This window comes from Rutidosis leptorrhynchoides, chromosome 10 (genome assembly GCF_046630445.1).
Source record: "Rutidosis leptorrhynchoides isolate AG116_Rl617_1_P2 chromosome 10, CSIRO_AGI_Rlap_v1, whole genome shotgun sequence".
Lineage (NCBI taxonomy): Eukaryota > Viridiplantae > Streptophyta > Magnoliopsida > Asterales > Asteraceae > Rutidosis > Rutidosis leptorrhynchoides.
The window spans coordinates 324302599-324317402 of NC_092342.1; the positions used below are offsets into that span (position 1 = coordinate 324302599).

At 33.4% G+C, this 14804-nt stretch overlaps 1 protein-coding gene across 1 annotated transcript; it reads left to right on the plus strand.

The window, feature by feature from the left end:
* Nucleotides 1-2153: 2153 nt before the first annotated feature.
* Nucleotides 2154-6983, plus strand: LOC139872270 (pumilio homolog 23). The gene is made up of 11 exons (XM_071860108.1): nucleotides 2154-2269; nucleotides 2562-2860; nucleotides 3397-3760; nucleotides 4240-4542; nucleotides 4628-4777; nucleotides 4857-5000; nucleotides 5299-5418; nucleotides 5566-5751; nucleotides 5890-6038; nucleotides 6147-6329; nucleotides 6409-6983. The coding sequence occupies exons 2-11, from the start codon at nucleotides 2595-2597 to the stop codon at nucleotides 6764-6766; spliced, it is 2223 nt and encodes a 740-aa protein (XP_071716209.1). The 5' UTR covers nucleotides 2154-2269; nucleotides 2562-2594; the 3' UTR covers nucleotides 6767-6983.
* Nucleotides 6984-14804: the final 7821 nt, after the last annotated feature.

A 14804-nucleotide genomic window follows, 5' to 3' on the forward strand; every position in this document is an offset into this window, starting at 1 on the left:
ACAAAAACATATGGACTTATTAAATAATCCAGGACAAAGGACAATTAACCCTTGGTAATAAATTAAAATCAACACGTTAAACATTATGATTACGGAAGTTTAAATAAGCATAATTCCTTTATTTTATATCTCATCGCATTTTTATTTATCGTCATTTTATTTATCGTACTTTAAATTATTGCACTTTTAATTATCGTACTTTTATTTTATAGCACTTTTATTTATCGTCATTTGCTTTACGCTTTAAATTAAGTTATTATTTTGCATTAGGACTTAAAATCGACAAACCGGTCATTAAACGGTAAAACCCCCTTTTTATAATAATAATAATACTACTTTTATATATATATATATATATATATATATATATATATATATATATATATATATATATATATATATATATATATATATATAGCGTTAAACTCAGCTGTATCCCTGTGGAACGAACCAGACTTACTAAAAACTACACTACTCTACGAGTAGGTACACTGCCTATAAGTGTTGTAGCAAGGTTTAGGTATATCCATTCTATAAATAAATAAATAAATAACTTGTGTAAATTGTATCGTATTTAATAGTATTTTGTAGTAAACTATAATAGTATTTCGTACTACACCTCGCACACATCAAGGTGCTACTACCTTATAGGGAAGGGAGGGGGGGGGGGGGGGGGGGGGGAGAGGGGGGGGGGGTTAAACTTGGGTTCTTTAAAAAGAAAAAATTTAGCTTTGATTGGCAAGTGGTGGTGGAGGTTCAAAACCGAAGCTACCTCCTTGTAGGTCAAAGTTATTTCGAGCATTTATGGGTCATCGCGGGGGGGGGGGGGGGGGGGGGGGGGGGGGCCTGAATTCGATAACATTTTATGTTCCTCAAATAATACTACTTGGGTGGGTGAATATAATAAAAACAGGTGCGAAGATCGATGACATTGGTGTTCCATTTTCAAAGTCTTTCGTCAAAGAAATTGGAGATGGATCGGGTACTTCTTTTTGGTTCGATAAATGGGTGGGTGATATGCCTTTGTGTGACAAATTCAAAAAGGTTGTTCAAGCTAGAGTCAAAGCCTAATGTGACGGTTGTGGAACGATGGGTTTGGAACGGTTCAACGTGAGATGGGAATTGGGAATGGGTGCGTGCTCCTAGCCGTCGAACAGAAGCTGAGCTCTCGGCATTAGCTGATCAGCTTCGTGATTGTCAACTTGTTCCGGAAAAAAGCGATTCTTGGCATTGGGAAGGCTCGAACAATGGGCAGTTTACAACAAAAAGACACTCTTTTTTATTAGACTCAAAAAATTTAATTGTTGGTCCTAACATGGTTGAAACATTGAGAAATAACTTGGTTCCGAAAAAGGTAGAAATATTCATATGGAGAGCGAGGAAAAAACGTATTCCAACTCTAATAGAGCTCGACAAACGTGGGATCGATATCCATTCCGTCCGTTGCCCACTTTGTGACGACGGGATGGAATCGGTTGACCACGCCTTGCTCTTTTGTAAAAACGTGTTCGAGATTTGGGAAAAGTTCTTCAAATGGTGGGATGTAAACTTGCTCTCTTCGGCTAGTGTATGTGAGATTCTTCACGGTAGTTACAAAATTTGGCAAGGGCTGCTTTGGATTTGTTGTTATCTCATATAGTGGAATCGAAATCAAACGGTCTTTAATAAAAAAAGTTGGACCTCCCCGGTTGCATTATGTGAGATACAAATTAAATCCTTCGAATGAGTTGCAAAAAGAAGCAAGACAAAGCATATCAGTTGGCATTTTTGGCTACATAATCCTCAATCTATTGTTTTGTAATTATTCGTGTAATTTGTATATGTTAGCTTACGTCTTGTTAGTTAGCATATTGTTCGAGTTGTATCATTGAGCTGTAATCTTTGCGAGTAAGTTAATAAAATTGTTGTTTTTCAAAAAAAATAATAATAATAACATTAAGACCTTCTATTCATTTTCATCACATCTACCGCATCACCACTACACTCTACAAAAACCACACCATCACACACGATCACACCATCATGACCATTTTTAAAAAGAATAAAAGTAAAATCAGCAATTATTTGTTTTTTAGGACCAAGCTTTAGTATAGTGGGCCGTAAGCCCAATGGGCCAGTGCAATTACTAACGCTAACGCATGTTCAGTTCCTCCCTCTTTTTCATCTTCGTCGCCTTCAAGTAGCCGCAGTGCCAGGTTTTGAAAAACCTTTCCCTAATTAAACTTTGCTATTCTCAAGCTCACCTGTTAACTCCTACATATAAATACATGTAAGTATATATCTCTCTATATGTAAGTATGTATCTCTCTCTATATATGTATATCAGTATATGCTCGTTTCAATTCACTGCACAATATATTTCAATAATACCTTCTTCCTATTGTTTATACTCCGTATTTGTTTGTTCAAATATAATCAGCTACCAATTACCTAATATGATGTATATATACCTGTATAACTCTGTTGACATGTTTAATTGAGTTTCTAATAATAGAAATAGAAATTGAAAACGATAGTTTATACAGTTTTTATCTAATAGTATACACTTTTAATTCTTACAGAATCAAAGATATTTATTCAGTTAGGGTTTCCATATGGTTGCTATAGGCTCAAAGGCTCTGCCGTTGAGACGAGCTAAAAGTTGCGATTCGATAGCGGAATCTGTTATGGTTGGGGAAGATAATAATAATAATTACAACCAGAGTGATAGAAGAAGAAACATGAGTAGGAAGTCAATGAAGAAAGGTAAAGATTTTGATGGAGACAAATCTGGTAAGAACGGTAATTTCGGTGGTGCAAGTGGTGAAAATTACAATTCGAACCATCAACAAGCTTCTGTGAATCATACATCATTCTTGAGGTTTGTATTGTTGTTTTTAGGGCAATGTTATTAAACTGTTACCAAGTTTCACTATTACGTAGATGCAGTCGAGCACTCTAGCTGCTTTTACGAAAGGTTTAACTTGACAAGTTTATATTTTGATTCCATGTTGTTACTTTTTTTTTTTAAAATGTGATGTGCATACTGTGTTATCGGGTTGGATTAAATGACTGAAAATGCATCGAAGTTTAGTTAATTGTTCATTACAATGAAATTCCTAAAGTTGAAAGTTTGATACATACAATATAATGTTTTGAAACTGGATACATAAAATAGAACGTTGCTTAAACTTCTATATGTCTTTAGACACATAATTCTGACATAGCATGCCAAAAGTGTAAGGTAGCTACTTCACATAACACCATGTCAGCATAGTCAGTAGGTAGTACACGAGATTGAATCAAGATTGAAACTTAACTAATTTAAAAAAATAGTAATGTAGCTGGAAACATGGTGAAACTTGATTAAGCATTATGTGTAATTATAGTAATGTGTGCATGTTGTGACGTGTTTAGACAACAGGTTGATCCAGAAACTGCAAAGTACTTTACAGAGATTGCAAATGTTATTGAAGGTACTGATATTGATATGGAGGAACGATCATCAATTTGTGGAAATGCGTTGGAAGAAACACGAGGGAAAGAAGTGGAACTTGCAACCGATTATATTATAAGTCACACTTTACAAACTCTTGTTCAAGGTTGTGCTTTGGACCAACTTTGTAACTTTCTTCAAAATTGTTCAAAAGACTTCCCTCGTATTTCCATGGACAAATCTGGATCTCATGTTGCGGAGACAGCTCTTAAGTCCTTAGCTGCGCATCTTCAGGAAAACGAGGACCAATCTCTTATTGAAGTGACTTTGAATGAAATATGTCAGGTAATTGGTAGCTAAGGTTGTAGGAAATTATAATACAGGGTTTAAGTCACTTTAGTGTAACGTACTGTTATGGATAATGATATTAACAATCTACTTATAAATTAACTCAGAGAGATATTAACTTTTGAACAATCTAATATAATTGCTCTTATAGAAACCCAAGGTTGCAAAAATCGCTACTCGAGGAGTAGTTGGATGTTGACCAAGATTGACTTTCACCAAGCTTTGACCGATTTTAGCGGATTATTCTAATAATGTTTGGCTGAGTTTTGGCCGATTTTCCTAGTAATCCCGAGTTTTGACCGAGTCTAACAGAGTTTGACCGAGTACTTAACGAGTACTTCTCGAGTTGCAAAAACTGAGTACTCGCCGAGTAATTCCGAGTCTGCAACACTAACAACTTAATCATTTAGTATTGGCCAACAAAATTTACAGATGATGTTTACATACCCATAACAATAATAGAATAATTATTGCAGGCAATTGTGGTTAATCCTGTTGAAGTTATGACCAACTGTCATGGATCTCATGTTCTTAGAAGTCTTCTCTGTCTGTGTAAAGGGGTGCCCTTAGATTCATCAGACTTTCATTCGAAAAAGTCATCTGCCGTACTTGCACAACGGTTAAATTTTAAGGCTTCACGTTCAGATGCACGTGGATACCATGGATCACACTTGGGGTTTCCAGATACGTTCAACTTTCTTGTGTCAGAGATACTAAAAGTTGCTGAAAAAGATATTGAAATCTTGCAAGTTGATCAATACGGCAGTTTGGTTTTGCAGGCATGATATTTTTTTTTCGTATGTTAACCTTATATGATGTTTTAATGTAATGATGTATGATTTGATTTAATGAGTGTTGTGGCAGACTGCTTTGAAGTTATTGGTTGGATACGAGGATGAGTTATTGCATGCAATTCCAGTTATTCTTGGCTGCAAAGGGAACCTTATAGAGAACAATATTGCCAAAAGACTTTTGAGGCTAATGAAAGAAACTGCTTTCAGCCATTTAATGGAGGTTTGATTAATTTCATTTTGTTCGTCACTATTTAACAACAGTTTGATTAATATTTGACACTTTTGTATATGTAATGCAGGCCATCTTGGAAGTTGCTCCTGAAACGTTGTACAATGAGTTAATCACGAAGGTTTTCAAAAATTCCTTATTTGAGATGTCCTCTCATCACTGTGGGAATTTCGTTGTCCAGGCGTTGATTTCTCATGCTAGCAGTGAAGTTCATGTAAGCTATGCAATAGTAGGACTGTAATCGAGTCGAGTTGAGTTCGTGCTCTGCTCGACTCATGTAGGAATTGATGAAAATTTTAAAAAACAAATTCAATACCAAAATTATTTTCAATATTATAAATATAAAATTAAAATCAAAATAAAAACATGAAAACAAGTAAAAAACTTTGTTAAGAGCTTGGTTGTACATTTATTAGATGAAAGTTTCTTTCATGAAGTCTTTTTGGTTCAATAAATAATGTGTGTATGTGCAATATTACATATTTAGTTTTTAATATTTTCCTTTCTTTCAGGTGGAGCTGCTGTTTAAGGAACTTGGTACACGTTTTAAAGATCTTTTTGGCATGGGAAAGTCTGGAGTTGTTGCGTCTCTTCTTGCTGCATGCCATAGACTCCATAGTCATGAACAAAAGGTCTGCAACTCTACAATGTTCCTTACAGTATTTATTGTTGATAAATTGTTTCTCATATCGTATTTGCCATTGTTGTTACCAGTTACTATTTGTTTACCATTGTTACATTGTTATTAATAGTTCTTTTTTGATAACTTTGTTTTGCAGTGCTGTCAGGCTCTTACTGGTGCTATATGCATGGAAACTGAGCCTCCAAGATGCATTGTTCCTCGAATACTATTTATCGATAACTACTTTTACTCTAGAGATAAATCCAACTGGAACTGGCCAACGGGTGCTAGGATGCATACAATCGGGACACTAATTCTTCAAACAGTTTTTAGATTTCCAAATGTGCGTATTACTTCTTTACCCTTTTACAAGAAACATCTATAAACAACGGTGTTGTCAATATCCTCACATTCTCACAGAAGACACTTTTTCTAATTCTTTTTTTTTTTTTTTTTTGTATTTTTGGTTTTTGTTGTACAGGAGTTTATTCATGCATTTATATCGAGTATGACATCTTTGGAAGAAGATCAACTCCTTGACACTACAAAGGATTCTGGAGGGGCTCGGGTGATTGAAGCTTTTCTTAGTTCAGATGCTAACGCAAAACAAAAACGTAAACTAATAGTCAAGTATGTATGCTGCTATATCCACTCTCATCATTCTTGTCCTCTATTATGATAAAAAAAACATTTTTTTTTCCTTTTGTGATGATGTTTGACTTTGACTTTTTCTTCAAGACTTAAAGGACACTTTGGAGAGCTTTGCGTGCTTCCATCAGGTTCTTTTACAGTTGAAAAGTGCTTCGATGTGAGCAGTGTGGCTTTGAAAGAAGTGATTGTATCAGAGATGTTAGCCGTGCAAGCAGAGCTATCAAAAACCCGACAGGGCCCACATCTCTTGAGGAAACTCGACGTTGACGGGTCAGTTTTTTTTTTAAATTTTAATTTACGGTTTCTAAATTCAGTACACATAAGATTGTAAACTTTGTTATTTTAATAGGTATGCTAGAAGACCTGATCAATGGAAGACAAGACAAACTTCAAGAGAATCAGTGTACAATGATTTCATTTCAACTTTTGGCTCAAAAGATACAAAATCATCAAAACACGATGCGTCTTTTAACGAGAATCGTTCAAAGTCGCAACAAGAGAAACTTAAGGACATGAGGAAAGAGATTGATACGCAACTAACTCCGACCACTCCATTTCTCGCTCAGAAATCTTCTAAAAAGTCGGGTCAAAAACGCAACTCAGATGGACCTGAAAAGGGTAATGCGAAAATTTCCAAGCATACAATGGAAGGCGATGTTTCGAAAAGCAAACAAAAATCACATAAAAAAAGAAAGCATGACGGTTGACTTAAACGTAAAGTCTTACACCTTGATCTCATGAACTTGTTGAATTCATGTAGTAAGTTTCTTCATTTTTTCAGTTTTGGCAGTTTATTATGCGATGTACCGTTAGATTGCACCAATATAGTAAAATCTATTTAACGCTGCTATTTTATGACGTTTGTTCATTTCCTTTTGTATTTAACTCTGTTACGACAGTTGAGAATGTAATAGATCACTCTGTATTCACATTTCTAACTTTTTGTATACTCGTTACATATAAGTTTTAATATGAACTACTTTAAGATTAAAAGAATATCAAAACTAGAATTTTGGGTATTACTAATCATCACTAATAAACATAGAAAAAGCAAAAATCTACTTGCTATTAGAGTAGAGTCGTATTGATCCTAGATTCTTGTAGTTTTACTTGTTCCCGATTGGATTTGATCTGCTTGGAGGTATCCTTCGAAAGCTCGATTTCGTCTTCTTAAAAGGTTTCTTTACTCCTGCCTGAAAATCTTTAAGAGTTTGTGATTTTGAAGATGCTAAATTTGTATTTTTCGACAGTAGTCTTCCTTTAACTTCTCTAGGCATTGAGCTAATAATCAGTAGCACTGAAAGAAAGATAAAAGCCATTGTTTTAGAGATAGAATTCATGATTGATTTTTGAAAATTTTTAAGGTTAGGATGTGTATCAGTGTATGAAAGACAATATAGGGTGGTTTGTGTATATATGAGCATGATGTTGTTGATGGGATCTTTGACTGTTGATATTCAAGATTAGCTGTTGCAGTTTTTAAAGGTGGTCACATGATAAAGCACGTGATATAGTAATATTATAGTACATGTTTTGTGAATGTATACTTTGGTAATAGTGTTGGTTGTGCCTTTGCGGCCTCTATTTGTTCCTTTTGTCTTGGTGCTCTGATGGTGGGTGGTTATAAATATATAAAAAATTAATAGCAAGTCATATGATTTTGCATTGAGAAGTGTGTTTGGTTGATCCCACATTTTTTATTCTATTGTTAACATCCAGTGTCAGCTACAAAAGTGTTTCAAATTCAAAGGTAAAAAAGTCATTTTCTTTATAGTCAACAAAGAAGGATAAAGTGTGGTTTGTTTTTTGAGATTACTTAATAATCCATCAGGTTAGCATTTTCATTAATTTCAAACTTCAAGTAAACATACTAGTTGGTGATCAAATAAGCATTTCATTGCTTCCCCTTCTATGGGACAGTAGACAGGCTAGCTACAGGTGTTTCATTCCAGTAGATATACTAGTTGGTAAATAAAACAACCACCAAAGTGCTAGTTTTCTTGATGCAACATCAACATTCTTAATATCACGTCTCCAAATAAATGCCTTGTTGGTGTTTAATATACAGTTTTAAGTAGGTACACAGGTTTTTTATTTTAGATGTCAGATGATAATTTTGACATTTACTTTAGTCATAATTTGTGAGTAAGTGTATGAGTGAAAAGGTAAAAATGATTACCTATTTAATAGTGGAACTTACAATATACATTTACATCTATTGAAGGTTTGATGAGACATTGTTTTATACGGTTGAAGTTGAAGGTATGTATACTTTATATGCTAAAATTATGTAAATCCATGTTTTATAAGGTATACTTAATATGTGGTTGAAAGCCTCATACTACTAAGTATATCCTTCATATGCTAAAAGACATGTTCATTTATGTAGTTGAAAGTATGTATACTTGAAGATCATAACTGGTTCTTTATCGACTATTAAATACTTACTCTGATAGATGGCTGGATATCTTAATGTTGTACATAAATGTATTCGCGAACTATAATTGTAACATTATAGTTTATACTAACTTACATAAAGCTAGTCGTCATAGTACGGACCTAAATTTACCACACTTAAGCTATTGAGTTGATATGTCTTCATTAAACGCAACAACAAACATAGTTTTTAAATGAACATCAAACCTCATAAAATAAGTGACTAATTTAAAATGGTTTTTGTGTAGCCGTGCAATGCACGGACTCAAAATCTAGTTTTGAGATAAATTTCGGATGGAGAAATCTTAACTACATGTCCATGTAGCTATCTTGACTACATTTTGAACCTGTCAAAAAAAAAAAAAAAAAAAAAAATGGGGATCCACCGGTGCTTGAAAATTGTAACCCAGAAAAACGAATTTATTAAGTATATGGTTTAAAAGGTTTCAACTCCAAAAAAGTCACACGGCCCACAAGTTTGAACTTTGGACTCTCTTTTTCATTATTTTTATTTAACTAGAGCCGTGCGTTGCACGGTGGGCTCTAATAAAACTAAGTATAAAATCAAAACGAACTTATCAACATTATCGAAGCCACATAAATATATAGTCAACGTATAGTACATAGCCAACGTATATTAAATATCAATATTATAGGATAATTGTCATATATTGTTATATATTGTTCTTACTATTTGTTCCTAAAGATATTGCAATGAGATGGGATGCTATTAAAATGTGTTGGTATTTTAACATATTGAAAAATCAAGACATATAACAAATGGTAATATGTGAAGAAATCATATAAGTTGCTAATAACAACATAACAGTGACAACAACTCACCAGATCACTGCAGTTACTATAAATAAAGACATCTAGACGTGTTGAAAAGCTTATCTAAACGTGTTTTTGAACACGTCTACATGGCACATGTGTACTTGACAAATATTATATAGAGGAGTCTTCAAACCGGCCTTCATATTATTAATTAGGCATGTTATCAATTTAATTTGGCGCCCTGTTTCTAACAACCGCTCTAGTTGATATGTTATATCGGTCTTGTTGATATTGTCACCGGTCTATTTGATACAATTTATCCGGTTTTCATGTTAACAGCATAATAAGCAAATGTTCCAGAACCACACCAACAAATCAAAATAACAATTTTCTCAAAAATGTATAACCAAAACAATACTAAAACAAACTATAATATATTATATACCTACAATATCTTTGGGTAAAAAATTCCATAATAATGAAATCGTACAAGTTACACATTTTGATAATTTGTAAACAAAACTAACTACAGATAACAATTAACGTTATGATAAGGACATAATTTTTTCACAACCAAATATACATTTAAGAGACCGTACGCTGCACAGCTAAAACTACTACTAAAACTACTACTATGTTAGACTAAAAAGGAATGTATTCATCACATACTCTAACTAACATGCTTTTAGTATAGCTGTTGCAAACTTCACATAAAAACTCAAAATTGTGGAAAAAACTAATCAGAATGGGTTCATTGTTCACAATATCAAATGGATACATCTTGCTACATCCAACTATAGTAAACAAAATTTAATATTAAAATACCATATTACTAACCTAAATTAATATTTACACATGCTATTTATTATCATAACAAAGAAAAAAATATGCACATGTTAAACCATAGTCATCGTCATTAAACCTCTGTCTGTTGTGATGTCTGACGCAAGTACATGATGGCCGTCAGCTACTCCAGCAAAGGCTCCAATTAGGTTCCATCACCTGCTCCAATAAGGGCTCCAACTGGGTTATAAGCAACTGTACAACACAATATAAAACGTGATTACAGGATAATAAAATGACACTAAATTCTCAAATAAGGTGAATTAGGAAGATATACTGATCTACACAATAATCTTGGACTTCCATCCAATTATGTCTAAATAAAAAGTGACCTATGTTTATTATAGACATACCCCCCACACGGTTGGTGGTTCCTTAAAGTTTCGCGTCCACTCGAAATCTGTAACAGATGCTGTTAGAAAACCATAATCACTGGCAACCTTCATCAACAGTTTAGAGTATTTTTTTCGTATACTGTTTCAGGCATAAATTTAGCTCTAAAACTTCGAGATTATAAGATTCATCAAGGAAAACTGAAGATTTTAAGTGACATCTTTCGAATTATGGATATAAGATTCATCCAAGGCATAACTTTTGTCCTAAAACTTTCAAATTTTCAGAATTGTACTGTACTTCTTTCGCATTATTGACCCATAAGTGACAAACACAACCCAAAATGTTCCATCCTTTTTTTAAACATGTCAAAAACAATTAACTAAATATTTGATCCTACTGAATTTACTGATACATTACACAACTTGGTAATTGTTTATTGATTATTTGCTAACCTTTGTTATCTCTGTCTCTTGGAAGCGTCTACCCATTTAGCTCTATGCCTTTTGTACCTACAATTTAACCAAAAAACATAAACTGTTACAGGAGAGTATACATAAAGTTTACAATGGTTTACAATATTTCCTATATGTATATAATCAAATTTCTCAACATTATAAAAACTACTTATTAATGGGTAACAGATTATAGCTTTTTACAAAAACAAAAAAAGAAACTCAGTACCTTCTATACTTTAGTAAGAGCCCGTGTGTCTCTCAAGAGTGCAATAAGCAGAATCATAGATTGTCAATCAAGTTTCAAAAATGGAACTTTACAAACATGTGTATACAAACATTACCATTATCTTTTAAGACATCACATATTCGATTAATAGAATGCAAATAGGAAACAAAAAAAACAAAAAAACAAAAAAAAAAAAAAAAAAAAACTAAGTTAAAAACCAATTAATCGCCTACCGAATGAAAAATCAATCCCGAAACAAAATAAGCAACAACGATAATAAAAATTTGTAACACGTATTAACGATGCATAATCATTATTTAGATGCTGCCATTTTTCATTGAGAATTAGTTCCATCATTTGGAACTGCTTCTCCCTGCCAAATCCCTTACATTGCCATAACTACAAACTTCAAATTTAAATGGCTATACGTTTACACAGATTAAAGCATTCTGGATTTATTCAGTTGTAAAAAAACCCAAATTTCACCTTTTACCACAACCCTATTACAGGAATCAATTTGGATTAGGATTTGAAAACAAAACAACATACAATAATTTAGTATGTATAATAAGATCCCAGTAATATTTGTTTTTTTATAGATTTCTCAAAAGAATCAAATTGAAGAAGTTTCAATAGGTAAACAATAGTAAAAGTAACAAATATACAAATCGGTTCTAGATTCATAAATATAAGTTTACATACATTAAAGAAGTTTCAATAGGTAAACAATAGTAAAAGTAACTACTTGAAACCACCAGGCACATTTGAACATGTAAGTTATAACTAAGTTTTACATGTTACGATTTAACCTCTATAACAATTTAAGCTTGGAAGTAGAACTAAAAACATCATATCAATATATGAAAATCTAAACAAATGTCACCTCATACACCCCATTTCTTATGTTATACATTGTACAGATTTAAAAAAGCACATTGTAAGCATCATATTAGAACTATAAGAATCAAAATCAATCAGACACTACATATAATATCAGATCAAAGCTATAGCAACAAAAGTGCATACCTCTATTGCGGGCTTCTAATAAGAACGGCACCAAATATGAACTACTAACATATACGACATAAAGGAATACAAAAATGATAATTTAAGAGTGGCACATACTTTTTAGAAACTTCCTGATTTGTGATTATGAATATATTTATATATGAATCAATTATATGAATATATGATTAGGATGATTCGAATAAATGGTTTTACCAGTGACATCTAAATCGATTATGAGCCACGAAATACAGCTACAACCTGCAGTAACTAACCAAAAGAACAAAAAACACATTTAAATAAAGAAGATAAGGTATGCGGACTAAAACATAAAATAAGCCAAAATCTTAAATATTTAAAAAACCAGATAACCAGGGTTTTAAACATAATAGTATTTTGGGTCGACAAAACCAGGATTTTGACCGATTTACGTCTTGTTTTGAAAATGACCCTTTTACCCCATCACCCGGTGCACCCGAATTGTCCAAATTAAACCTCTAGCCACTATGATGCCAATTAATTCCAATTTAGTGAAACAACCCAACCCGTATTCCATACGATATATTTTTTTTTAAATAATACACATTTACGCGCCAATTAAATATGTAACTCGTTCCACACGTTTCGTTAAAACATACAACAAGTTTAGTGTTTACAAAAGACACGAAGGCCATTAACGAATGTGATACAAGTTTAACCAACTACAAATGATAGTTTATAATCCAAACGACCCTTCGAGCATGGTTTGGGACTAAACTACCCAAAACGTAGGCCAACTTCCAAAAGCTTCAACATAACATCAACAAAAGACACCTAGTGCCCAACAACCCCTTTGCCCTTGTCCAAACCTCCATCTAAAAGATAAACAACGAGATGGGTAAGCTAATGATTAGTGAGTGCAACAATTATACGTTTACATATACAACCTACTTACTTGCAATCACTTACGCATTTACCGCATACATGCTAGCAATATAAATAATCATACCATCACAAGTATAATACTAAACCTTCCATCATACGAGCTGGCATAACAATAGCATATAGTTTAAACAATATAATATGCTACAACCCACACACAACCATGGTTAACCAATCGGACGAGGGAACTGTATTTAAAGGACCGTCGGAGTTCATAACAACTATTAGTGCACTTAACATGTCGTACACTAACCCCACGGGTGGCATCTTAACACGTCGATACTTCACCCCGGGTGGTGCCTTAACACTTCGACACTTCACCCCGAGTGGTGTCTTAGCACATCGACACTTCACTCGTTACATCTCTCAGAGTGGCATCTTAACACATCGATACTTCACTCCCGAGTGGTGTCTTAACACATCGACACTTCACTCGCCACGTGAGGAGTGGTGTCTTAACACGTCGACACTTCACAACTCAACTACACAAATAAATACATCATATATGCACGCATATAATTATTCCTCTCACCTTAACACTTCGGTGATGATTATGCACTTCCGAAACTTCAAGGCAACGTACCTAATACATAAGTACACATTTAATTACACAACTAGTGGAACTTACCACACTACATATCACTTGAGCATTTAATGACCCATTTGCATTAAATAGCTCACCTACCTCAAAACCGCCCATAAATGGCCAAGACTCATATTAAATCACTAAAGCTAGTGATTTAAGTCTACTTTTAACAACCCGTCCTAATCCATCCGGACGAAGTCCACATCGATTATAAATGAATTACAATAGTTGATTACATCGCGAGGTATTGACCTCTATATGATACATTTTATAAACATTGCATTCGTTTTAAAAGACAAACTCTCATTTACATCGAAAGTTGACAAGTGTGCATACCAATTTATAATATTCAAACTATAAATGATCTAATCTGTCATTTACTTAATAATAATCTCTATTGAACTTCAATAACTCGAATGCAACGTCTTTTGAAATATATCATGAATGACTCCAAATAATATCTTTAAAATGAGCTAATGCACAGCGGAGGATTTCTTTCAAACCTGAGAATAAACATGCTTTAAAGTGTCAACCAAAAGGTTGGTGAGTTCATTAGTTTATCATAATCATTCATTTTTATCATTTTAATAGACCACAAGATTTCATATTTCCAATTCTCATAAACATACGTCCCATGCATAGAGACAAAAATATCATTCATATGGATTGAACACCTGGTAACCTACATTTACAATATGCATATAAGAATATCCCCATCATTCCGGGATCCTCCTTCGGACATGATATAAATTTCGAAGTACTAAAGCATCCGGTACTTTGGATGGGGCTTGTTGGGCCCGATAGATCTATCTTTAGAGTTCGCGTCAATTAGGGTGTATGTTCCCTAATTCTTAGATTACCAGACTTAATAAAAAGGGGCATATTCGATTTCGATCATTCAACCATATAATGTAGTTTCAATTACTTGTGTTTATTTCGTAAAACAGTTATAAAAGTTGCGCATGTATTCTCAGTCCCAAAAATATATATAAAAAGGGAGTAATGAAACTCACCATACTGTATTTTGTAGTAAAAATACATATAACATCATTGAACAAGTGTAAGGTTGGCCTCGGATTCACGAACCTAAATTAATTATATATATTTATGTATTGGTCAATATTCGTCTAACAAAATAGGTCAAGTTATAGTGTACCACA